The sequence below is a fragment of the Acanthochromis polyacanthus genome, chromosome 23, assembly GCF_021347895.1.
Source record: "Acanthochromis polyacanthus isolate Apoly-LR-REF ecotype Palm Island chromosome 23, KAUST_Apoly_ChrSc, whole genome shotgun sequence".
NCBI lineage: Eukaryota > Metazoa > Chordata > Actinopteri > Pomacentridae > Acanthochromis > Acanthochromis polyacanthus.
This window is the reverse complement of record NC_067135.1, coordinates 9571344-9598182: the sequence shown is the minus strand read 5'-3', so window position 1 is coordinate 9598182 and position 26839 is coordinate 9571344. Positions and strand designations below refer to the sequence as shown.

At 42.2% G+C, this 26839-nt stretch overlaps 1 protein-coding gene across 2 annotated transcripts; it reads right to left on the bottom strand.

The window, feature by feature from the left end:
• On the bottom strand, nucleotides 1-26839 carry dhx15 (DEAH (Asp-Glu-Ala-His) box helicase 15). Of its 2 annotated transcripts, none has more exons than XM_022196198.2 (14): nucleotides 26626-26839; nucleotides 24089-24413; nucleotides 22764-22957; nucleotides 22339-22498; nucleotides 20843-21061; nucleotides 17254-17421; nucleotides 10344-10430; nucleotides 9797-9946; nucleotides 9215-9323; nucleotides 5556-5747; nucleotides 4379-4501; nucleotides 4106-4296; nucleotides 2491-2660; nucleotides 1-686 (listed from the first exon to the last, which is right to left on the bottom strand). In XM_022196198.2, exons 1-14 carry the CDS (start codon nucleotides 26631-26633, stop codon nucleotides 569-571), a joined length of 2214 nt encoding a protein of 737 aa, XP_022051890.1. In that variant the 5' UTR covers nucleotides 26634-26839; the 3' UTR covers nucleotides 1-568. The 2 variants fall into 2 exon arrangements, with proteins under 2 accessions (XP_022051890.1, XP_022051889.1); XM_022196197.2 differs by lacking the exon at nucleotides 26626-26839 and adding an exon at nucleotides 26460-26610.

The window sequence follows — 26839 nt, the reverse complement described above, 5'->3', positions numbered from 1 at the left end:
TGTTTTATTACAAAGTCATTTTTATTAAGTAGAACAGTTGACAGGAAATGAGACCCTCTTAGTATCTCCATGACAAGAGAACATTAAATTACGCCTGCATCAAAATACAGTATAAATTACATTTGATCAAAAGGCCTCTCCATAGACTAATGCTGTTTTAGCAGAACAAGCAAAGCAACAGCCGAGAATCTTGAGCCGCCTTTCGTTATTATGGATGTCTTTAGTAGGAATGTTGAAATTTACATCACATATCATGCTTCAGACAAGAATGGGTAGTGACTAAATTCCTGACGACGAGTCATTAATATGCCTTTCATTTCCAGTAGTGCTTAACCCTTTTCCTTGAAGGAAAACATTTTTTTTTTAAAAAGACATAAATTGGCCCTTAAAGGTAACACAACATAATCCATCAATCATTATGAAAATGCATCAGGGACACTGAGACAAAAACAGAATTTAAAATTGAGGTTGTTGGTGGAAATAAAAAAAAATATAGAACACTCAAATGGAGTTCAGATTTGACTTTGTACAGATACTGAGGATGCTGCTGCAGCACATGCAAACCGTCTTAGTACTGAGTGTATTCCTTGGACGAGACTTTTGCAATGATACGCTCCAACTGTCTCTTTGCTTCACACTGGGGGAAGTTACTCATCTCGTAGTACTGCGGGGCAATTTTCACCAGCCTAGGAAAGAAAGCAAGTAAACATTAGTCACAAAAATTGTCTTCACTGTTTACTTGTGGGAGAAAGCTGTTCCTCCATATTCACATGGCGAGGACCAGTGCCGGCGCAAATAATGTGATTTGTAATTGTACGAGGTCGTAGAGAGGGAAGAGAAATTGCCGTCGTAGTTTCGCCATAGCCCTAAAACGGTGACGCTGGCATCCCATTTTTATTAGATCTTACTCATAACTACCTTTTTCAGTCATATTTTACCCAAAAATGTCAAATTTTAAGCTACTTTTAACTCTTACATGTGATCTTTCTTTGTTTCCACTCCTTGGCAAAAGCAAACTATAAAGCATTGCGTTTTTGCAGCTGGTTGGAAAGAATGGGTACTATTTCATAACATTTGATTAGTTGAGAAAATAACTGGGACATTAACTGACAGTGAAAGCTTTCATTAACCCCAGCCCAAGTTGTCGAGTGTCGGCTCCAAATGAAACTTTGAATATTGAATACTGAGTTAGGGAAATTCAGAGATTTGTTTCTAAACACACGTCAAAATAATTGCTGAAAAAAATGTAACTATGCACAGTAGATTGTGGAGCGAGATTTTTTTAAATTTTTGCACAGCTTGATGAGGCATTGGAGCCCTTACAGTGTTCAATAAACTAAAGCTATAAAAAATAGAGTGCATCAGTGGTTCTCCTAGTCAACTGCAAGTTATCTCAGCTACTACAGTATACTAGCTAACTTCTAGATACCTTCATCTGGCAAATGCATCTTCCCTGGATGCCAGAACTTGCAGAACAGCTCGGTCAACTATTTAAATTTGAACAACTCCTCTGCAGTGATTATTGGACGGCATGTAGTTTACAAACTTATCTGAAGCAATTAGAATTTACAGATAATCCACTGCTGTTGCTATCATCTGTAGTACATGCTCAGCAATGAGTGTGAGTTGTCTCTTGTGCTTTGTTTATTGTAGTAGGCAACTTAGTTCACAGCTTTACAGCATTGCTCAGTGTTTCAGAGCAGAGAATACTGCTTATTTTCTTACAGTATTGAAACCTTATTAAATACTTTTTGTTAAATCAGTCACATGTTGCTGGGTGGGTATTCACAGTAGCACCAAGTGGACATGCTGTACAGGCACAGAGTAATCAGGGTACAGTGGTCTGTGATGGCGCTGTGTGTTGCCCTTTGAGGCATTTATACAGGCTTATACAGACTCGCAGGCTTTCTCATACACAGTCACCCTGTTTCTGAGAATATTTTTACACTCAGGTTTGAGAAAATTTGCAGACACCCTCATATAAAACAAATAGACAACAATAATTTAAAGAAACACTGACTTCTAGTAGCCAAAACCTACAGTGTGACTGGGCAGAGACCCAGCTGGTTTAACATTAACGTTCACACACACATCCGAACACTAACGCATTGTTAAGAACAAATGCTTATACAATACATTTTGCAATTATCTTCAACTACATGCGATTCTTGTTATAAATGAAGGTAGGACTGAATCATTTTTATGCGCACAAAGCAAGCCGTGTTGAGACTCGTAAGGTTTATCATATACTGTCAAGCATTTTCTGTGGACTAAAATGTATTGAAAACATCATATTTTTCATTCCACAAGCAAATCTCAAACATAGTGTAAAGAAACACTCTTTTGAAGTGATTTTTTTTTTTTTTAGCAGAAACCCAAGCCCCACCCTAATGCATTGTTTAATGACACATGCTTTGCTTTAATTGCACAATACATTTTTTTGCAGTTGTCTTTAGAATTTTCCAGTCTGGTTAAAAATGAAAAACTTACCACTCTGGTTTGATGTCTGTGCATGTGCGGATATAATTCTTGGTGGTGAGTACAAACTCGTTGTACAGCACCCACTCTGGTTTGTGGTCCAGCACAGTGGAGGGGTGCAGCTGTACGACTTGGTTGTCCTTCACCGTTAGGTAGTGGCCGGTGCGCTCCAGGTGAGCAATCTGTTCACAGCACAAGAAGAAAAGAGGAACAAAACCAATGAATCCAGAGACAGGAAAAAAAACATAAGAACATAAATATCCTTTATTATTACTCAATTTACTTTCTGTCCATATCTTAATTATAGAAACCCATCAAAACCTCAGAAGTAAATTAATAATGCTTTGATGAAAAAAAGTAGCGTGACAGTCTGTACCAATTTCTACCAGGCTAGTGAGTGATTTTTTCCCCACTGTGTACGTACTTGGTCGGGCTGCAGTGGCGGTCATGATTAACCAAGGCAATCAGTCTCAATAAAGGCCTTTCCAAACAAAGACATGATCTCAAATACTGAACGCTTCAACATGAGCTGCAAATTTGTCTCCAAGATAAAGGTTAATGTTGACAAATATTTAAATATTAACACCATAATTCAACTTGTCAGGTTGCTTGTTTCAGGTAGCCCTGAAAACGGCTTCTTGTAAAACTGCCATTTGTTTCCCTGAGCGAGAAACAAATTGATTTGATTTCTTGTTATGTGCTTTGAGGAAAGCAGCACACAATGTGTGTATGTGTTTACTTAAAAGCAGCCCTCAACTACAGTTTCAGCTCATACAAACGTTTTGCACAAATATATTTCTCTTTCAAATGATCAAACTCAGCAAGGGCAAACTTGAATGAGCATCAGATTTGTAGTGGAGCTGGATGTAAAGGTTGTTTGCTCAAATATGAAATGTGGCCAAAAATAACAAAGGGGAAAATAATCATGGTTGACACTGAAAACAAGTGATGAGAGGCTAAACAGCTAATAACAGGCTCACACCACGAGTTTTAACATCCTGACATTTCAAAATCTGGTTGCATCACACACATAAGAAGAAACTTAAGATTTTCTTCACTACATTATTGGAAAATAATAAACTCTGCATGACAATATTGAGATTAATGTGTCAGAGGGAGGTGTGCATCACCTCACGTGATCTCAGATGTAAACACGATGGAGACTGTGGAGCAACAACTTGCTATAACAGCAACTGTGTGTTTCATCGTGAAAGAAAGGGGAAAAAAACAAAACCAGAACACTAAGGGATTGTTAATATGGTTAGGAGGACATGGTCAGAACGGTTTGTCTATTGTTAAGTGAGAAGTGGAGGTGAGATTTTCGCTAGAATCTTTAGCATTGCTTGGCAGCAGCGCTGCTCCAGGCTCTTGCATGATTATTATTAACAGTCAGAAGTCTGATATTTATCAGGGTGTTGCTGATCAGTCTGCGAGCAGTATGGGTGGTTTAGGACTGGATCTATTTGCTCTTCACATTAGCAAATAGATTCAGAGAGTTGTCCTTCGATTATCAGGAGGGGACAAGAAAAAGAAAGCTCCTGTAGTCTGCGCCAGGCAAAAGCTTAGCAGCTTCAGCATATATGCTCGGGAGCAAAGAACCTCAAAAAAGGGGCCTGATTCCACTGACCTGCATGAAAAAACCAGTGACCAGCGCTCGGCGGATGTTGATGTAGTATTCTCTGCTGCTGAACTCAGTGCTCCTTCGCGGCAGATTGAAACGGTCCATGATCCTGGACAACTGCTGTCGGACGTTGTCTGCTGACATCAGCGAGCGGTAGTTGACGAAGTTGTCATAGCACCACTGAGTGGACTCGTGGTCTGTGTGAGACAAAGGAAATTTAGATTTGATTGTACGTTAAACAATGTGAGACTTTAGTGAAACAGAAATTGGTCCACTCACTTTGTTTAAAGGCGTGGTAGACGTTGAGCAGCGTCAGATGGTCTCCGTCGATGTGGGCAAAACGCATCTTGGACTCGTCAGCCACCTTCTTGGCCTCCGTGGGTCGGACGAAGCACTGTGGGACTAAACAAGGTTGGTATAGGCCCCAACACAGCCGCCCATAGGGATAAGTTAAGCAAATCCCACAGAGAGGAACAAGGCCTCAGCTCAAGAGAGGCACAGAGCACTTCACAGGGCACACTGCATTGCCAAGTGTTTAAGGTGGAAAAGGAAAGGAGGGTCAAAGAGAAGACAAAGAGGATGGGTTTCTCCGTCCTGATCCACTACAGCGTGGCTTTATAGCAGACACAGCAAACTTAGGACAACCTGCACCAACAAACATCCCACCTCGCAGACCTAATACAGTGATGCAGACCGGTTCTCCCCTTCTCCCCTCTGTGAACTTGCTCCGAATTGCTTAACGTCAAACCTGCTTGATTATGGCTTTAATGGATAAAAGCTGTGTTTATTGAGCCTCATGGTTGGTTGCTGTGGCGGCACCATTCTCAGGTGTACTTTTGCTGCTTACTCTAATGAACTCAGCAAAAACCTGCCATCCTGAAACACCTGCTTTAAGTGCACACCACGTCCAGCAGCTAGTTAAATCCATTTCCCCACTCTCAAAGACCCTCGCACTCCCTTCAAAGGCGTCAAGATTCATCTCAATGAGCAGCATTCTGCTTTGGCAAGCCCGAAGTGCAATTACTGCTGTAGCATGCTGGTGCTGCTCCAGCTACACCTATACATTTTGTACAGACACGTATTTTTCCCCTTCTTCACAAATAATAGCTGACACCACTGACTTTATCCTCTATTTGCCTTGTAGTAAAGTTCAGTATGTACTCATTACACTTTTTATAAGTAGACTTCAACATCTGGGGGCTGGATTTAGTCGGTTGTAAGTCTTGTTAATGAGGGCATACAATACCTAAATCTAATTTTTGGTACGACCCATTGTCCTTCTGTCAACCCCACTCAAATAAAACAGGGGTCTAAAAATGCACACACAGAAGATAAAGAAGCTGCTCTGTATATTTCCTTTACGCTCACTGGTCGTTTCTGAGGCATGATCCACAAGCATAGGAAATGGAAAGAGTAGCAGCTCAGACCCACACAGTGGACCAGCCCTGAGTATTACCTGACAACATGGCAGTGATGGAGAGGACTTCGTTCGAACAGTTGAATTCGCAGCTGGCGATGACCATCTTGGCCAGCTGGGGGTCCAGGGGGAACTCTGCCATCATGGAGCCCAGCTCCGTCAGGTCACCGTCGTCATTGAGAGCTGCCAGGTAGTTCAGCAACTCCAGGGCTCGCATCAGGGTCTCTGGGGCTGGAGGAGACAGAACGGGAGAGATGGGCCATTAAAATGTTCCATGCCCATGGGCAAAACACACACAGATGGCTGATACAGACAATTTGCAAAACTGTCATTCTTTCATTGCTGCAACACTTGAGAAGGACAATTTGGAGCCCTTTCACACACGCATGTCAGAACTGATTAATACTCCAGCATTTCATGTTTACATTTAGAACTGAAATGAATGGTCAATTAACAGAAAATGTATTATTTTGATAATTAATATGTTACAAGTTACTTCCACAAATGTGAATATTTAAGAAAATAATCAGTAGTTGCAGCCATATTTAGATTTGTGCACCTAATAATATCTTCACCAGCAGTCAAAAATTAGATAGAACTATTCAAATTAAATCAAGAGTAGTCCAATATATTTTTTATTTTCGGCAGGTGAGTAAATGTTAAATTTGGCTGGTTGATCATTTAGAGTATGCCTAGATTTCTGTTTTTGTCCTCACAATCAAATTAAGCTTGCATCAAGGCTGAGCAGTCTTCCTTTAGACTCAATATAAGTAACTCCTTGAAACAGAACACACAATGTCCAGAATTCACATTAAAGCAACTATATGTCAAAACCTAACGTCTCAAATTGTTGAAATAACATTCAGGGCAAAAATAAAAAATGTGCTAACTGAAATAGATTTTTTCAGCTCAGGAATTTGATTCCATGCCTTGTGGTCCAGCAGCTATTGACTAAGACATAAAGATTCTTGTTAACTCAGTAACAAAGATCTGCAGCCTGATCAATCTACAGAGTGTTAGAAAAAAGAGAAAATCCCAGAAAAAAAAAAAGGCAGAGAAAACAGAGTTCCATCACCTGCTGTACTCGGAGGTTTAATAGACGACAAACGCCAGTTAAGAAAAGACACAAACACTCAAACAAAGGGAAGCTGTTTGTGGGTTTGGTGACAGAGAGCATGAGGTGAATCAAAATGAGAAAGCCGGAGCTCCGCTAGACAGCAACTTAGTGGAGAAGTAATCATGGCAGAGCTCATTTTTCATCCTCCGCTCAGGCAATCCTAAACAACTAATGCAATTACAAGGGAACTTTCTACTTAATGCTTCAACACAAAAGGCTTCCACCGTTTGGTTAAAAGATTTTTCCTCCAGATGCAATTATTGACCTTTGGCTCCCGAGAGCTGAAGCCTAATGACCAGTTGCATGTTAACTGAAAATTAGCTTCAAGCACCGGCTGCGGTGCTCGCTCACTTTCATTTCTCTCAAGTGCTCCCAAAAAATTCAATTTCAAACAGCAGGGAGGCCTTTTTTTATGATTAAGAAATATTGATTTGGGGCATCAAAGCTACTTTTTTTTTTTTTTTTTTTTTTTAAATTCATTTATTTTATACACAAAATGAGTGCTGGCCACATTACTTGCCACACCAGCGGCTTATGTGAGGCTAAACAAAAGGTGAAAATCTGATTTCCAAGTACTGCTAGCATGATGAGCCAGTGTGGAAATTTAATCTATACCCAACGCGACTCATCAGAAAGTAGGTATTGACTGCCTCAACACACAAGAATCCGATATATTAACAAAGGGGCCAAATCAATGAGGCGAAAGGCTAAAGGTACATTAAACTACATTGGCTTTGAAAGGTATTTCTTTGGAAATGTCACAAGGAAAATGAATCCCACCCAGCCTAGTCCTTGTGTAAATTTGCTACTGATTTCTTTTGGATTTTCCATTTGGTTGTCCCGCTCACGCTGTCACGCCTGTGTTTAGTGGGCAAAAACAGAAATAAACTAGACATTTGAACATGTCGCAGTAAGAGGAAAAATCAAGGGTTCCTTTTAACATTATGGACAAGCTCAAATACAACAAACCACTGGTGCTTGGAGCTCTTATATTTGCTCATCAGCGAGGCAATGCCTTAACTCAAATCCAGCATGCATGTTGTAAACAAACACCAAGAAGCTGTACAAAATGTTTGTTGGGCTTGTATTACCACAATAAACACTACAGCCTCAAGAAGTCCATCTATGCACCATATAGGATTTAAAACATGCTGAAAAAGACTAATAAAGAAGTTCAGCGGACAAAATCTTAAAACTTATGTAATGGTATCGACTGCTCGACTCTCCAGAGACACTTCTGTGACCTGTCCATTTTCTCAGAGATCGGCCTTTGACACAGCACATCAAAACTGATCCACTGTAAATAGATGTCCTGAAACCTATCTCGGAACTCTCTCAGACCTAAAGCAGACTTCATTTGTTGCGCCCAACTAGCTTCCAGCTTGCTCAGGAGCTACTTAGGAGAAACCTTGTGGCCCGAGTGGATCAAATAAATAAAAAGGTAATCCTCCCCCTTTCCTTCACCCCACTATTCCCAGTTAGACCACGCAGACAAGGCCAATCCCGTGTGTTGACGTATACCCTTGCGTTTTGTGAGAAATGTGGGGGTGGAGGTGGAGGTCAGTCACGTTTCACTGGAGGAATATAAAGGGAAGGCAATAGCCAAGGTGATAGCGCTGCTATTGATGTAACCAATTTCATTCTCAAAATGGCGTTTGCCACAGTGGACGGGGAGAGATGGGTTTAATCTCAGAGGTGAGATGAAAACTATATTATGGTGAGAAAAGGGAGGAGGGAGGGGGAGGTTAAGGATAGGGAAAGGAGGGGTGGTCTCTGGAAGATGTAGGAACACATACTCTCCTGGAGGATGCCATAACTTGGTGCCTGAGTAAAACGAGGTCTGTGTACGTACAGCTTGATTCAGATGTAACAGAAAACAGAGACAGCAGGCACATAAAGCGACTGATCAGCTGGAATACAAACCGCACACATCACTCATTTCTCACTTTGAACAGCCATAATATAAACTTAAAGTAGACTGCTCATAAAAATTGTAAAATACAACTATGTAGTCCATGTCTGTCGGAGCACATATCCTCAAATCTCCAAACATTCACTATGTATTATTTGAAGTCTGCCAAGATCCTTCCTTTGCTTTGTCATTTTTTTCCCCGAGCTCCCAAGTGACGCAGCCAACCCAGATTTGATATCATTCATCAAAACAACACTTCAAGTAAAGGTTGCTTGATTTCAGAACCGTTTGTTACTGCATTTGTCCTGATTCACATAGCGCTAATCAAAACCAATATCATCATTATCTCAATCATGTTTGATATTTAAGTTATATTATGTAACATTTCAGTCTTGGTTGGTGAATGTGTGGTTTAAAACGTGCAGAAAACAGTCGCTGCAACTGTTGTATCTGGTTACATTTAGGCACTGGGTCTGATAGTTAAGCTCTGTGTCCAACAAATGCCTGTTTCCCATGAATCCCTGTAAGACCAGTGCAGAAATGGACAATGAACTACCACACAAACAATTAATTGCAGAAGGTAAAAGCACTGCATGGGTAGTTTAAAATAAAGCAAAACGACATGCAGAACACTGAACATGGAGAAAAGGTTTGTGTTTTAATCCCAACCTGGCGGGTCCATGAAGTCAAAGTGCACCAGGTCATCTATGCCCAGTTTCTTCAGCTGCAGCACCACAGAGCCCAGATTCGACCTCAGAATCTCTGGATACGTGTTGTCCTGCGGCAGTTAAGAGGCAGTGAAGAAGCCCCAGGAACAATTCAAAATGAATTAGTCAGGGTGCTTATTATCTACTCATGCATCACTCATATGCCAACTTGAACAGTGACGCGGAGTCTCGGGCATTCGAAGGGCAATTTAACTTGTTGAAAAAAGCTCCTCAGCCGCTTGATGTGAAGGAATTTGCCTGTTAAAGCAGAACATTTGTCACAAGGTGGCTGTATAGTTAACACAGGTTATAAGGAAGAGTGGGAAAGGTGTGGATTAGCACCAGGATCTTGGAGTTATTATTCAGCCGACTGGGGATCGAGGAGTTCTAAGGGCAAATGTTGCTTTATAGAAAGCTTTTTCAGCTAGAAGGCTGCTCTGGGGGCAAACAAAGTGCTCGTGAAACTGCGGAATGAAAGATATGGGAATCAATCGTGTGTTTATATCTTGTCCAATTTTTATAATTTTCCAGCAGTCTTTCTTACCTGCATTTCTGTCTTGTAAGCTTTCTCTGTGTAAAGGCGGAAACACTTTCCTGGGCGCGTTCGTCCAGCGCGACCTGCTCTCTGCTGCGCTGAAGCCTTGCTGATGGCCGTAACCAAAAGAGACTCCACTCTGATACGTGGGTTATACACCTGAAAAGAAAACAGATCTATGAATTACATTTCAAATGAGCATAAAATAAAATTTAAAAAAATATATATGTAGGGGTAGAAGTTGAAAAGAAGTAGTTAAACAAATACCAACATCCACAAATCTAGTAAATATAAGACTGGCTAACAAGAAATGTACAATAACATACACCCAATCCACCGTAGTGCATATATAATCCCTTTTTGTGCCATGTGTATGACTTGGCTCCAGGCTGGTGAAATGTCAGAGGAATAAATAACAGGCTTTTCCATCTTTGCCGCTGTCAGGTGTGCACTGCTGTGTTTATCTGGGGATTCTCAGGCAACAGACGCAGATGATCGCAGCTGATAAAGAGTGGTGGGAGAAGATGGGGGTGGTGCGGAGGAAAGGGAAGCTAACCTTTTGCTTGGCAAATCCGGGATCAATTACAAACACTACCCCATCGATGGTCAGGGACGTCTCGGCAATGTTTGTTGACACGACGACCTGCAGAAATGAGAACACGAGTTAAGACATGATCCACCCGGGCTGTTTGGAGGCACTGAAAAAAACAGAGACTGATGCTCGCATCTTTAGTCAACTTTAGGTATGCTCGTCAGGGCAAAAAATGATTTGGAAAATTCAGGAATTGAGGTAGTTTCTACTGGTAAAATGTTGAGCAGAAGTTAAGGTCTGAATTTGGACTCATTTTAAGTTGTGTGTTAATTTTATACCATGTGGGTGAAGAAGAATCACACTCTGAAAACGAGGATCTTGAAGTCAGCATCTCTTTGTTCAGGCAATGCACAGAATCTCACACAACACCAGGTTATGGGAGAGGAGTGACAGTATTTATACACCTGTATCACGTTGTTTCGCTACGTGTAAGTTCTCTCTGTTATGGATCTTTATTCTGACATGGGAGAGTAGCGTTAAATTCTCCCTATCTATCACAGGAGTGTGACTCTTTGTGCCCAAAGTCTCTTGGGAATGTAGCTCTTCTTTTTTTTCTGCACTTTCACACAGACCTTTGGCCTCTTGTAGAACAAATAATCTGATGTGAATTAGTTGACTTGAGAAGCTAGAGACGTCACAGTTTACACACCGTCTAATGCAGTCCAACAGGATAAGTACCAAAACAGTCTGTGTAATCCATCTGTGTGTTATCAACGTATTTGTGCACGGAGCTGACTTGGGTCCCATCCAAATACATTACATTTAGGTTGTGTGTGTGTGTGTGTGTGTGGTTGGAGTTTCTATCTGACTATCCCCAGCATGGTTTTGCTTTTGTTGAGATGTCAGCTTCCCTTTCTTGAAATGCTCCTCCAGAGTTTGTCAAAACCACAGAAAACAGTTGATTTAATGGTTCCTCCTAGGCGGTGGGCTTTTTAACACGCTGTGAGCTCAACAATGGTTACCGCTTTCAGTCAAACATCTTTTCTTCCCCCAAATGAGAGCGGCTGTAAATCCTTCATGAGAACCCAGTGTCTTTTGGTATGTGGAACAGCTGTGCGTGGCTCGTTGCTGCTGATCAGCAACCAAAGGCAAACGACAGGACGAATGTTTGCACTAAATGTAGTTCAAGACTTTCTGAAAGTCACTGAACCGACCACCAGACAGATTATTAAAATATTTCCAATATCACCATCATTTTGAATCTAACTTTATTCCCTTATTGTCTTTGTACAGTGAAATAGTACAAGAACAGAAAAGGAAAAAGAGCATCTAAGTACAAGACCAGTGGGGAAACTGTGAACAACCATTACCCAATCTCAGATCTTCATCTATTACAATTATCCCCTATCGCAGGAATGTCCATGAGAAATGACAGCTGGGAAAAAAATATCCACTGAGTCACATCAGCCAGTGAGTCTCTCCCTGTCAGCATCTACACAAACGAGAGGAGAGGGAAGAGGGGAGGATAGGAGGGTGAGACGGATTTGCAGCTGCTCTCGTGCGAACTTTGACCGCCGCTAGGGTGAGTTCTCCTTATATAACTGAGAACTGCCTGGACAGAGAAACCCTTTAAATTCATCAAGGCGCTTGAAACTGTGGCGGCTGGGTCGTGGCCCACTCTACTGGCAACTGCTGCTCCTGTGTCATAGCTCAATACGTAAGTGGGTGTTTGGAAAAATGCCTCTCCACACTTTGAAATCTTTTTACTTGCTCACTTGCTCAACATGTATCAAGACATGAGGAAGCTGGAGGCTGACCTATGCAGTCACTCTGGCGCTGGCCGCCCGCTTCCTTGGTAGTCTTCATGATAAAATGCCAAGCACAAAACCAAACAGTTCTCTGTAGTCTTTGCTGATACAGGTCCACAGAACCAATTTTGCACACTTGACACACTTCCTTTGTAGCCGTGCCTCTTCAGCTGTCTTCAAGCTGTGAGCCTTAGAGACTTTTAAATCCCACCTTTTAAGCGAGGATTTCTCTCCAGCCTGAGAATGCCTGACTGTTTAGTTATTAATGCCAGGGAGGGCCTTTTTTCCCTCCTCATTCAGCCCCTGACCTCGAGTAATTCACCTGTCGAAAGGCACATTCCCCTTAGTATGGCAATGAAGGCTGGTATGAAACTGATCAGACAGCAGTATCTGGCAAGTGGCTTCTTTCTTAAACATGCAGTTCTTGGCCATCTACATGCGACTGGCAACAACACTCCATGACAAATGTGAGTTACTTAATTTAGATCGACAACCAATAATAAAAAGGCTAAAGCCAGAAGGCAAACTCACAGCCTATTTCCATAGCAGGAATTTAACAAAAAAAAACATGATGTTGACATGTCACCATTATCGTCTTTTCTCACTTCTACACATCGTCTGATTTGCAACAAATTCCTGACACTAAATTTGTCATAAATAAAATTTCAGGTACTTCCAGGTTGCTGACAGTACCATCAAGCATGAATTGTTAAGAGGAAAAGAGGAATCGAACAGATACAATAATAAATCATTATTCAAGTGAAGTGAAAATGTATCAAATGTAGAAGTGGAGGAGTTAACACATGACCTGAAAATGCAGGAAAAAAATTCTGCAAATGAAATATTAGAATAAAAGTAAAGGGTTGTGGCGCATTTAATGAAACAAACCGAGTAGGACTTTACATGCTGGACACAGTTTCTGTCAAAGGAAAACGGCAGCATTTCCTGCATGCTTCTTAAAGACATAATACATCTGACATTGCAATCGAATGATGATCTATCATGGCTGACTTGAATTTTGAATCAAAATGAGGCTCGCTGGTTAGTAATAATAAATAAAATACTTCTACGTATAGCACCAGCGCTGTCCAAACATTCCTAGTCGACATGAACAAAGCTTTGACTGGTTGGGACACAATGAGAATGATGGTCATTGGGTGCACCAAGCATCTTGTGGTGTAACTTCGTTTGCAAATGGAAGACAGTGAGTGGGCCAACATCTTTAAAGAAGCTTTAAGGTGTCAGAGATACAAATCACAGCTTCCACTCTCAACTGAATAAAATCAGAGTAAAACACAATGCAGAGATTTATCATTTTGGCCTTTACTTTTTAGCTTAGGTGACTGGATATGTAATCAGGCCACCATATCACGAACTAGGGTTGTTCCTGCAGTGGCATTGTGAAACCAATTACCCACAGTAGCAGCATGGAATTAAAGTGGCTGGCTAAAAAATCCACTGACCAGTGTCTCATGACAGACACTATATGCCAGCCACCAACATCCCAGCAAGGAATGAAAGGCTCGGAATGCCTCAAAGTCCGGTTTAAAAAAAATGGATGTTGGGGACACACTCGGTGCTCCAGCAGATGCCACACATGACACCCTCTCACATTTCATGATCATATGGGTGGCCTCATTGACTGCATTGATTCTGAAGGATTATCCAGGCTGGGGCCATTACACTGAACGCAGGCTGGCTCCTTCCAGTCTGTTGCTGCACTGGCTTCTTCATCAGTAATATCATTAGAGCATCATCTCTGCATGTTATTTCTGGGTTATTACCTGCAGGAGAGCTAGTACTATACCTAACACGGGCCATATTTTACATTCCCTGCTGGGAAACGCAGCCTTGTTGACAAATACCTTGAAAAACCTTCCCCTGATTGGGCAAAAGAAGAACATGCCCAGAGCAGCATCGACGCGCTCGTACTCTGATGCCATGTCCACACGTATCCGGATATTTTTAAAACCGTATATCCGCCCCCCTCTGTTTAAGAAAAACTCTGCGGCCACACGTCTTCGTTTTCTACAAAAATCTCCGTCTACACGTATCCGGAGCGCCGGCGGCATCTCTCGCGTCGAACATGCCGAGGACATGGAATGGTTGTCAGGTGCAAAATAGCAGAAGTCACAGCATTCCTCCTTCTCCGATGCTCTTCGAGGTGAAGCAGTAAATGACCTTGTAAGATCAAACAAGCAAAAAGCGCCTGTAGTATTGTTTAAACCAGTACACTTTTGAGCGCGTCCATTCTGCTCCGATTGTCTACAAAGGTCGCATGTCTGATGTCTCAGCAGTTTTGTCGCAGGCAGTGTCGACTCGTCTGCGCTCCTAAAACTCCGGTTATGTCTGTCCACACGTAAACGCATACCCAGGGTTTTTCCCAAATCTCCACTTTGGCCAGAGTTTTCAAAACCTCCGTTTTCAGAACCAAAACCTCCGGTTACGTGTGGATGACAGGCCAAATCGGAGAAAAATATATGCGTTTTCAAACTTATCCGGATACTTGTGGACAGGGTCTGAGTTTATTGAAATGGATACAAGGCAGAATCACAAGTGACATTTGAGGGAATATTCCAAACATGACAATGCTAAAAACAATCCTCAAACACTCATCACAGCGCACTTAATAGAAGCCATGTTTGAGACACTGGAAAGCAAAGTGAGATTATAGTCTTTGTTTGTAATTAGTCAATTCCTGCCTTTGTTTTAAATGATTAAACTGTTCAAAAATGGAAGATCAGTGGCTTTCCAGGAGAAATGGAGCAATGACGAGCTAGCGCTTTATGTTAATTGAGGGGTGCCTAATGCAGTCGTTAACATGCATAGTGGCAGATGTGGTGAACCTTAATTCTTTTTCACTACTTCCTCTTGGGCTGGCTTGGGTGACATCTCTGCATTTTTCACTTGATGAGTCGCTCAGTCAGACACTGAAGAGAAGCACATTTGCTTCAAGCACGCCAACTTTAGATGCCACCTCGACCAATTCAACAAGCACCTGACAAATTGATCCCGTGGAGGAAAAAAAGGACATAAACTGTGCCGTTCTGAAGCTAAAAGTGGATGCTGGGATAACGGTTCCAATCGCCAAATTAAACGAGAATCATAGCGATGCTGCTGAATAAAGTAATACCATCAATATTCAAGAAGCTCTGTGCTAGCAGATCATTTTTAACTCCTGGTTCTATCACATCAGATATACAATTCCTTTTTAGACATTAGATACGTAATATTGGTGAATTCACAGGACTGTTACAGTGACGGCATTCTGTCATTCAGACAAACGTCACATTTACATTAATGTTCCTCAATAGTTGTCTTACATGCAAGATCAGACAGTACATCAAGTATAATAATGCAAACAAACAAATGCTGCAACTGTCAGCTCTGTCAGCTTGCATGTCGAAAGTGAAGGTAAAGTACACAGTGTGACTTGGATCAGTAAAAATGATAATTAATGAAGTTCTGTTTTTTCCACACACATAAATGCATTTAAGTTTGGAGACGCCAATATGAATTCTGCTGCTGTTGCAGATATAAACTGAGAGGAAAGACTTCTACAAACAGCCAGAAGCAACAAAGTCAACTTTAGCTCATTAATGTTTGTCAAAACACCTTCATTACTGGCGAGTCCCATTAATTTGGTCTTCATTGCAGTAAATAGACTGAAGAATTATACACATTATACACATTTCAGTTTGTAGTAGATGTTAACTTGAATTTGTGCGTATAAATCAGTACTCTCTGTGGTGCTTTTTACCCAATAATGATGCTCAAATGTGAAAAAAGTTACACAAAATGAGACTGCTATCCCAACATCATGGAAAAGTTACCAGGGTGCCAACACAATCCAATGCTGTCAGATTAACAAAAATCGTCAAAGCGGGGGCCACAAACTCACAACCAAACAGATGCCAAGTAATATTAAAGGATGTCCCCGCACAACCATGGCCAAGTTTCATGTAAACATCCCTTTGAACAGCAAAGGCAAACACTGAGAATGATATTTGAACTTTTGAAAAAGATCTTATCCAATATTGGGTAATCAAAATAGTAAGAATGCTGAGCCTCTTAAGCCCAAGCAGCACACATACGGCTCAGCCAAACAGAAAGCCTGAGGAAGATGTAAGACTTAAGACAGTAAAGGGAGCGGGGGCTTGTGTGAAATGTTTGATCCAAATTATGGGAGAAAACCCTTCTAGAAGTAAAAACTTGACCAAAAAAAACGCATTATGTGCCAAGTATTACTTATTAAAACTACAATTAAATGCATACTTATTCACACTGCTAAGATGTCTACAGAACAGTCAGAAAAAACAGGTTGAATTGAGCGATTTTAAAGTATCACAATGTGTTTAACTTTGACAGCCCATTAATGTTTTCACTGCTCATATGTCAGCCTGATCTGCGTCAATTAGAGGGGTTGTAGCAATGAGTCATTCATCAACACCGTCCCCTATCAGATGTTTGGGGGTGAATGCTTGCTCGTTCACTGGCAGTGATGATATTCCGATATTCTGTCAGATCCCTGGCCAACAGTGTGACAGTGCAGGTGGTGCTGCTACTCTGGTAATGAGCCCATCTCAATGGAAACTGTCACACACAAGAGAGGAACTCTGTCGCGTCTGTATCAATGAGAAGATCATTCACTCCTCTGAGATTAAGTGACTGGAGAAAGATTTACAACGTGCAGCGAGAAAAGTCCCGCTTTTGGTCAGCTCGTATAATGCGCACCTTTCACACGGTTTCGGACAGCAAAGGTCTTAGGCCTCCTCTTTGAGTAGCAGCAGTGGCTGTGCAAATGTAGTGGAAAGATAAAAATGACTGAGAATGCAGTACTTTCCTCAGGCTCAGAGGGCGTGAGTAATACCCCAGTTATAATTTAGAGCAGAGAATCGCATGCTGACAAAAGCAGCATATGTTGTGTGAGTCAGTTCTGCGCTAAAGCTGAGAAAGGGAAAAAAGTTTCAGTCCCTACCTTCAGCTCTCTTACTTTACCCACCTTATTCCCCATCTGGCCTTTCTACACCAACCGCACTCAATTTCTCTTCACTTGCCCTCTCCCCCTCAAACTCCCCGCCTCAACCTCCCCCTCTGTGTTTTTAATAGCAACAAGGCAGCTATACCTTCCTTCCGATGGCACCGTTTGGTTTACTGGGCGGGGGTGGCTCGAAGATCCTCTGCTGCTGCTGTGGAGGCAGCGTCGAGTACAGCGGGATGATTTTGATATCGCCGACATCGGGCCCCAGGTCGTCGACTTCCCTCTTGATTCGCTTGCAAGCTTCGTCAATTTCCTGAAAGATGGAAAACACGACAATTAATCCGGGCGCCACTTGTGTATGCAAACACCAAAATCAAACAGGTTCTGAACAACACCTGGATAAACAATGGCAGTGGATGTGGATGATAGGGGAAGGCAAGAGGAGGCAGCCGGGGAAACTGTGGTTCCCCGCTACAGTACATTTGTTCTAACTATCGCTCCATCTGACGGAGGAAATTAAACCTGGACTGCAGTATGCTTTGCTGAGCTCCCTGTGGCTCTGTTGTCAAATGCAGCAATCATGGAAAACATGGACGCGCACGCTCAGAAGGCGCACACACACAGAGCCAGACAGACTCAAACAAGGTTCATTATTCCACAGTGCAGTATTGTAGGGGGGAATGTGATATGAGACTGCAGCACTGATGCATAACCAGCGGCAAATCATGGCAGATCAGTTTAGCGAAGCTGAACGTTCTAGAGCCGGTGGGCTGGCAGACAGACAGAGGCCCTGAGTAGCAGCCGGAATAAGAAAGAATGATAGCGAGCGCAGCGTTAGGGCCCATTTTCCAAAGGCTTATTAGAATACAATATTAAATGTACTAAATATACATATTCCACAGGCCCCCTGCCTCACTAACATACCAAAAGTTGTTTTATTTTACCCACCTCCATACACACATACACATTTTCAGGGCTTCATTATTACTGAAAGTTTAAATTAGTTTCAGGAATGGGCCAAAACAACATTTCATGTCGAAGCAACTCCCACTGTTCCGAACCATTTTCCTATTTTTCCCAGCAACAATCATTTAATCCTTATGAAGCTGCACTTACTACACGTGTCACATTACAGCCTATACTGTTGCACCACCTGCAGGCCCAAGGGAGCAATGCAGCGTCAATGAAGGCACTGAGGAACAGGTCCTTTGATTCCAAAATTATTTTCTGCCGTGCTTAGTGTCACACAAATGGCTACATCACAGCCTCTCAAGCGTGCTTTCTTTCATTAAGTCGGCCAAGAAAACGGCACACTGAAGACATTTTTTGTTTACCTTCCTTAAAACATACTGTGCTTAAATTAGTTTCAGCATGACTAAAACTGGCTTAATTTGTACCACTGTGTGAAGCCACACTTGCCTTGACATGAGAAACTACCACAGTGATGTTTCCTGTTTTCCTTCTGGACTGCAAGTGTGTTATTAGCCCTGTTTGTCCCCTTGTTCATCGCATTAAGTCAAACCCCGCTGATGGCCATGTGCCTCTTAATCAGCACACTGACAAGTGGAAAACGGTAAATCTGAATGGATTGGTAAAATTAGCCTCAGTATTAATAGCCTATCAAGCCTCTGGATGCAGCAGCTGCCATGGAGAGAAAAAAAAAAGGACCTCTTTGCCAAAGCGCTGGAAGCAAGCTGGCTGTCTGTCCCTTAGGGACATCAAGACAGAATGTGTGTGTGCGTGTATGTACACACATAGGGGCAGTTGGCCAGTGTTGGGAACCTGTCCACCAGCTCTCCCTGCGACCCCAGAAGCAATAAGCTACAGCCAAGCTAATAACCGACACATTTAGGGACTCCTCTTGACTAGCAAACAACCCCCCCGCCAATCCTCATGTTTTGATGTTAGCTGCTGAGGGGGAAGCTTAAATATTAGGACTTATCTTTGCTCGACAGCTGTGATAAGTTTCGACTTTCTTGTTTGGAGTTGGTGCTTCAGTTCTATTTGTTTGTGGAAGCAAAATATCTCACAGAAAAACTGTGGAGGAGAGAGGAACACGGTCCTGTGCGCTTGCTTTCGTCTGTTATAAATTAAACCGTCAGATAAAAAGAGTCTATGGCTTTGCTATGAATCTGCCTCCCAATCATTAGTCTACATCAAAGTTGCTGGGAGACTGAAGAGGTTAAGAAGCGCTTGAGGGGCGTGCTGCTGCACCCTTTGAACAACCATCTCTGCCAGACCTACCACACATTAACTTCTTTAACCCAATTACGAGGGGGTGATAATGAACTCACCGTGGGAGTGCTCTCAGTAATGCCTGAGCTTGACACAGTGCGGGGGGGTGGAATATAAATCAACAAATTACATCTAACTGCAAAAAATCTTTAACACATTGCCTGCAAATATCCCAGACTTTTCTGCTCATTCATAGCAGTGACTATTAATGTTTCGGGCCATCCGAGCAGCTGGGATACCACTAAATCTAAAATCAATTACCAGTCCTCAAAGGAGACCACTTCAAACACCGTACCTCCAATGACTTTATCCTGTTTGTAACAAGCCACATATTGATCCTGCTTTGAGAAATGAGAAGTGACGTAGGTGCTCTCCAACAGTCCAGATGTGTTGAGTGACAAATAATTACTGCTAATAAACAGCCCAACACAAAATGTGATCAGGGAAGCCACAGCAACATTTGTATTGATGAAGAATTGTTATGTGCAACAAAGATGTGAATACTACAATCAGGTCCAGCTGCATTCTCCTTTACAACCTCAAGTAATCAAGTTTATTGTCATGGATGTCTAATAGCTGTACGTTCAAATAAAACGAAAGTGGAGGCGGACATATTTGAGCGTGCATTTGATTGCAGCTGCTCTTCCAAACGTATATGACAGTAAACCTGAAGTAATCACGTGGCATCCAACACCATTTTGTCAAAGTGCTCAGAGAATAATCACACCAACACAGGCACTGCTGGATCCGACAGGCTTCTCCTGTCCAGTGATCAGGAGATTGAAACATTTGTGGATGCTTTTCTGCGTGTGTGTGTGTGTGTGTGTGTGTGTGTGTGCCCACCCAGCTGTGACCAAATTCATCACTTTGGGCATGGACCCTGCCCTCCATTACACATCAGTGGACAACATTTGCAGTGAGGGGGGAAAAAAATAATAAATGACTTAATTTCAGAGATTTGTGGGAAGGGCAGAATCTGGGTCACTCCTCTTTTTTTTTTCCTTTTCCCACTCAGTGCACAAATCCTGGTAGTTCCCAAACAGGCACAGTCACAGCGTTAACATCTATCAATCCGAGGATTAATAATTTCCTGTGCACGTGTGTGGGCTCGTGACACCGTATGACTCATTTGTGTAATTAGATTAATACGCAAACTCTTCACTTTGGAGATGTATGAAAGATAAAATCGACTAATCATTTCCATTTCTGTGAAGCGCAAATATCAAACAGTTGCTAGTTCGAGCTTCTCAAATGAGAAAGTGAGGATTCACGGCACACTTATAGAAAATTATATAAGACTGTATTTTAGACTGGCCATATTGTGGGCTCTAAAAAACTCTGACACAATTGTCTGACATTTTAAAGGTAACAGATGAATAACTAGAATAATCATTTGCTCCAGTTATGCATATATCTGATAAAAGTGTCTCTAAAGAAAGATAAAAACCTGGACAGAACAGCACAGGTAATCCATGACACATCGCCGTTATAAATCTTACCTCCTGTCCAGTGAGGAAGAGCAAAAGGTCCCCTTCATCCTCCTCGCACATGTGGATCTGGATCACAGTGCGGATTGCTGCTTCAAGGTAGTCCCGCTCTGGTTCCGGCGTGTAGAAAATCTCCACTGGGTGTGTGCGCCCGGGGATGGTTAGAAGTGGGCAGTTGTCAAAATACACCTGGAACTTGCCGGCATCCAGCGTTGCACTCATGACAATGACCTGAACAGTGAAGGACACAGGAGAGAGAGAGAAAGCGAGAGAGAGAGAGTGAGGTGTGACAAGTTTGTGAAGTACAATGTATTCATAAAAGAGGTGAAAGTAAAGATAAAAATAAAAGTAAAGACAGCAGAGTGTAAATGACTGCAGTGATTATGGGAGTGAGCACTCAAGTGAAGAATCAGTTCACATTTTATATGGCTTGATGATGATTGGCGATAAGGACACATACTAAGTAGACGAGGGTGCAACCAAATACAGGATAGATGGAGAGTGCAAAACGCTATACGGGAGGGATAATGGTCTGAATTAAAATTTAGGGTGAGGGTGCTGGCACGAACCCAGGTTGGTGTCTGTAATGTAGAACTTGGCATTACAATCCAAGTCACTGACCTACACAGAGCTATGACAGTCCTTGTTCCTGATGTTGGGTACACAATGTTCTCTCCAGAGTCATTAGATAGAGTGCATTAGGATTCTGATGGGAAACACGTCTCCCATTTTCAATCTCAAACATTTTCAGGGGCCAGCATCCCTGCATTTCGCTTTACGCTCTGCAAGACATCATAATTGCTCTTAATCAAGGCAAATTAAACTTTCAAATTTGGTAGGCGATAGGGATGAAGGAGATAGAGGGTTGTGGGTGGATGATCATTCCCAATAACCTAGACCTCATTTAACACTCAGCGAGCAACAATCTAACCTTTGATTCCACACTGACAAACAACTAGTCATTATCCATCTGCTATATGAGAATTATGTCTGGCACACTCCAGCCTATAAAACTTCTGCCTGCCTCTACGCTCCCATCCACGCAGACATGTTTCTGTTCTCCTCTTGGTTGGCTGGCTTAAAATGGGGGATGACTCTGGGAGCAATCTCCACTGTTGCTGTGGTGCAGAATAGATGTGCTTTTTGGAGTCTAACAGCAGCATTTCAACACACACACAGCTGTCAGACACGGGGACGCTGTCAGAAAAATGTGACAAAAGAGAGAAGTGACAGAAGAGGGACATAAACACTGACTGCCACTGAATGTATCCTAGGGGGGGAAGTAATATTTAGGGCTTTAACAGTGCTTTCTAGGCAAGAAGAGGCGCACAATTGTGGAAACAAATGCAGTGACTATAAAGTGGCTCTGGGCAGATAACCATTTAAAAACTTACACTTCCTGCAAAATGATTCTACCTGCTTTAAAGCACACTGCAGTACCTGATCCTGAAATTAAGACCAAAAAAGTAAGACAAATGCACTGAATAAACTAAGCAGGTTTTTTTTACCTTCAGGTCAGACCTCTGACGGACCACCTCCTTGAGGACCCCCATGAGAATGTCTGTCGCTAAGGTGCGTTCGTGGGCTTCGTCCAGAATGATGACACCATAGCGCTCCAGTAGGGGATCGTTCATGGCCTCCCGCAGCAACATTCCATCTGTCATGTACCTGAGAGAACAAGAGAGAAGCAGCAAACACTGTGAGGACACAGTAAGGTTTTATTATCACGTACAACAAATGCATTAATCAGATAAAACCTGCTTTAAATCAAAGCATCCAACACCAATAATAAGACAACTTATCATATACTCACATCTACGTTATTTATTGAATGAACTGAAGAGGACAACTAGTTGAAGGCTCTTGTCTAAACATAGCTGTAGGAGTTTATAAAAGGAAAGACAATTTTGGATTTTCAAAACATCCATCTTACTTGAGCACAGTCTTGGCCGAGCTGCAGTCCTCAAACCTGATGGAGTAGCCCACCTCTTGCCCCAGCATGACATCCATCTCATCCGCAACCCTCTGGGCGACGCTCATGGCCGCCACCCTCCTGGGCTGGGTGCAGGCCACGGCTCTCTTTGGTCCCGGCACCGAGCGCACCATCTCCACACACCACTGAGGGATCTGGGGGACAGCAGACACGTTTTCAAATGAGCAAAAAGCAGCAAACATGAGATATTATACTGAAATGAGAGATTTACTACACTTCTATGTTCTCCAAAGCCATTATTGATTAATCTTGGGCTGTTTTCACCGGAGGTATGCTCTTGCTTGAAAATTGCAGCAGCTGGCTATGAGAGGCTTGAACGAAAAGTCTTACTTTCACTCTATTAAGCTTTACGGTTTGGATGACTGCCCTTTAGAGATGATTCAAATCTTATCAGTCTTTGAAATGTCAACCAATCAGAGGTACAAAAATGCCAATGACTGGTTTGGAAGAGATAAACATTACACAGACAATATTAAAATCTGTTATTAGCACTTAGAGGACCTGACCCTGATCAAAGCAATACATTGGGTGGAATGCCAGGCCGCATGATTAATTGCATTAGAATTATGATTTCAGTTATTGAAGCTGCATTTGTATGAAGACAAAGCAAATACAGTTTAATTAAGAATTGTGAGAAAACGTAGAGTGCCAGTCTTAGTGCTGAGGTAGTTTGCGATTTTCCTCAGATTTTTATTTGCATTTTCTTTCATTTAACTTAAATGCATCACCGGTGACCTCAGATGACTCACATTAAACATACAGAAAAGTAGCTGCGTCCTTGATCAACAAGTGTTGTGTATATACGCATAACTGACCACATAAACATCTTTTCTGTGCAATTTAAAAATGGACAATTATTTTCTGGCATCTCACAGCAGATTATACCACTTCATTTGAGAAGTGTTTTGAAGATAGTTTATATTCACCTCAGGAGGAGGCAAAGGCCCAACTAGTGATTTACTCTAATCTTCTCACTTGCAAATTAAAAAGAAAAGAAAAAAAAAACAGACAACCCAGCTCTTTTAAGAACTCAAAAACTTAACCACATACTGGGAATTAACTCCAGAAAGAAAATGTTTTAAGCGCATCATCTGTTCAATCCACCCTGTTTTTAATGATATAATTATACCAATTTTAATCACTGAATTTCAAGCTTTCATTTCACATGACACATTTGAGTCAATTCATTCAAGAGAACGTATTTTTTTGGCTGCGATCGCTAACTGCTGCAATGTAAAAATGCTAAATATTCTGCCGTTTTCTACCTGCGTGGTTTTCCCAGAGCCGGTCTCTCCCACCAACACAAAAGACTGGTTTCGCATCAGGATGTCAGTGAAGCTCTCTCTGTACTCCCAGACAGGCAGCTGCAGCCGCTTTTTGAGGATCTCATGGTAGCGTGGCGTGTGGGGCAAGTTAGTGAAGGGGTTGATCTGCTGCTGTAGGAGAGGCTGCTTTAGGAAGCCCAGACTGCCTGCAGCTGGGTTGGTGGCCGCCACAGATGACTTCACATCTCTGTCCCTGTCACAGTCTCTATCTCGGTCACGGTCCCTGTCCCGCGACCTTTCATCACGGTCTCTGTCCCTGTCACGCCTGCAAGAGGAAGATGCACAAGGTCAAGATGCAATGAAACACTGCCACACAAACAAACCAAATTAATTTCCAACAAAGCCACAATGCGCCGTCAGATGGATGCAAAACGAACAGAGAAGGCACGACATGGAGCGAACAGTTCACAAACGCTAGGCCATGTCAAGTTCTTCTCTTAAAAATAACATGAAAAGGTTACTGCACATTCTTGTTCACAGTGGCAAAAAGCAGTCTAATCAAGTGTAGCATGCAAAGGTCATGAATAAACTAATTGTCTGCAGCGATTTTTCTCTTTTTGCTGAGATATAGCTAATAGATTCTGACCATTTAGTGAAGTATTTATATCCTCGCATTAGCAGCGTCGACTGAAGAGTATTCTCGAACTACACAGCCAGCTACTGCAGTGAAGCTGACTGCACAAAAGTCAAACGCTGGTGTGACTGCATGGCAAGGTGTGAATGAGTCTCACTTTAGTAGTAGCACTGCTGCATCAGTTTATAATGTGTGGTAGGGCAGAGCAGCTGATTGATTTCACATTAAAAGTGACAATCTGAAACAGTGAAATTTGCAAATCACAAAGGTTGCAATTTGCAATACACAATATCAGCATGCCGGCAGATTTGTGCCAATGTTTTCACAAATCCATGTCTTCCTCCATGACAGGTTTTAATAGTACTACACAGTGAATATTATGGCTCAACAATTAAATGATCTCAAATTGTAAATGCAATTTAAAACAATGCATCAAAGCAAAATGCAAAGGCTGCGATTAAGAATGTATGGCTATTAAATCACAAGACTAATGTTGCAATTCAGTTTTATTTAATTTGAGCAGAGTGGAGCGTTCAGGAGTTGTTTAGGCTTGCCAATTTATCACTGTCTACTACATCATCGAGGCATCATGGTCACACCACGCACATTTAGCAGCATGTGCAACTCAAGGTTTAAAATATTAAGTTTAGACTATTAGATGTTTTGCTCAACCATTTCAACCATAATTAGTGACATTCTTAAAGTTAAATTCAGTCTAAATGAAATATTTGCAACAAGCTTGTCATTTCTGGTACATTACATTTGCACAAAAACCCAAATATTTCACATTAAGATGTGTTCAAGTATTTCATATAAATACAACACAACCCCATTACTTCTTATTATTTCAAAACAAGCTGCAGCCTTTGTTGAGTACAGTAGGTGAGCTCACAATTGGGACTGAGGTGCATTATCAGATTTTAAATATTTCAATGTAAGCTTCTTTAGCAATCATGTCCTTGGCTGTGTAGAAGCTGCATTCTGCACACCATCGTTCATCTACTTGCACTCTGAAGTGAAATTTCAATAATTCACACCATGCACTGTTTACTTAAGCCCGTGAGATGTCTCTGTTATGCTTCACCATTCCATAAGGTCAAGTGCAGAGCAGGAGCAGTGACCCTGAGCTTGTATTCTCAGTGGGACTGCACAACATGCGAGCAGAGGAGGAGCCTGAGTCATCCAACTTATTACAGTCTTGTCTCATGTGAATGCCGTGCTATCCTGAAATGATCCGGGTTTATAGAAAAGCGTTGTGATGGGACACTAGAGTGGCATCTGATAGTGCTACAAACATTAGCCTGGCTAATTTGCTGTCCTGTGTGCAGCTTCGACGCTCATTTCCTCACTCATTCTTGCAGCGTCGCATTGCTATAGCAACCAAGAGTTCATTATGACATGTTGTGAATATTATGACCTTTCTGTTAAAGGCACAGCGTTTAAGCTAGCACTGGCTAGCTTGTAATATTAGCCACGTGTAGATCAGACCAGGCCGGTGCAGGATAACGGTCTCCAAAGTGGTTAGCTGGACAGTGAAGCTTTATTGTCTAACAGCAGCCCTCTTTAGCTTGTTAGCTTGTGAATAATAACCACGAGTTTCCCTCCCCGCTGATGCTATGTGCTAGCTCAATGTGTTAAGAGTTAGCGCGGCTAGTTAGCATCAATGCAACAACAACAAACAGCCTATAGCAATGAAAAACACCGCAGCAGCTATTAGCGAAGACAAGCGTGACATACCCATCGGAGGACCTCTTTTTACTCGACGAATAATCGTCACTCAAATCTAAACGATGTCGCTTGGACATCCTGCCACCGCTATTCGTCCAAACAGCGGCTAATTATCCCATACACATTCTACCCAAACCGTTAAAACACCGGCAAAATGGCGACCGGAAGCTCTTACCTCATCATTATTATCCTTTAGACAGAATGACTCGAAAGATTTTGAGGGAGAACCGTTACAGACTCCTGCACATGCTGCGTCCCATGAAAGCCCGTCGCGGTGCCTGCAGATACGATGCGGTTGTTTGGGGATGCGGGGGAGGATGCAGGAGGTCTGCCGCGTCTATGCCCCGTCGGGGTGATGTGCCCGCCAAATAACACACACACACACACAC

What these genes read in the sequence shown, in the direction of transcription:
- dhx15 (XM_022196197.2), bottom strand. Translation starts at nt 26,527, where the DNA reads ATGTCCAAGCGACATCGTTTAGATTTGAGTGACGATTATTCGTCGAGT. An exon ending in GCTCTGGGAAAACCACGCAG is followed by an intron (nt 22,958 to 24,088) that starts GTAGAAAACGGC and finishes GCTGTCCCCCAG; the next exon opens with ATCCCTCAGTGGTGTGTGGA. An exon ending in ACGGTGCCATCGGAAGGAAG is followed by an intron (nt 10,431 to 17,253) that starts GTATAGCTGCCT and finishes TCATTTCTGCAG; the next exon opens with GTCGTCGTGTCAACAAACAT.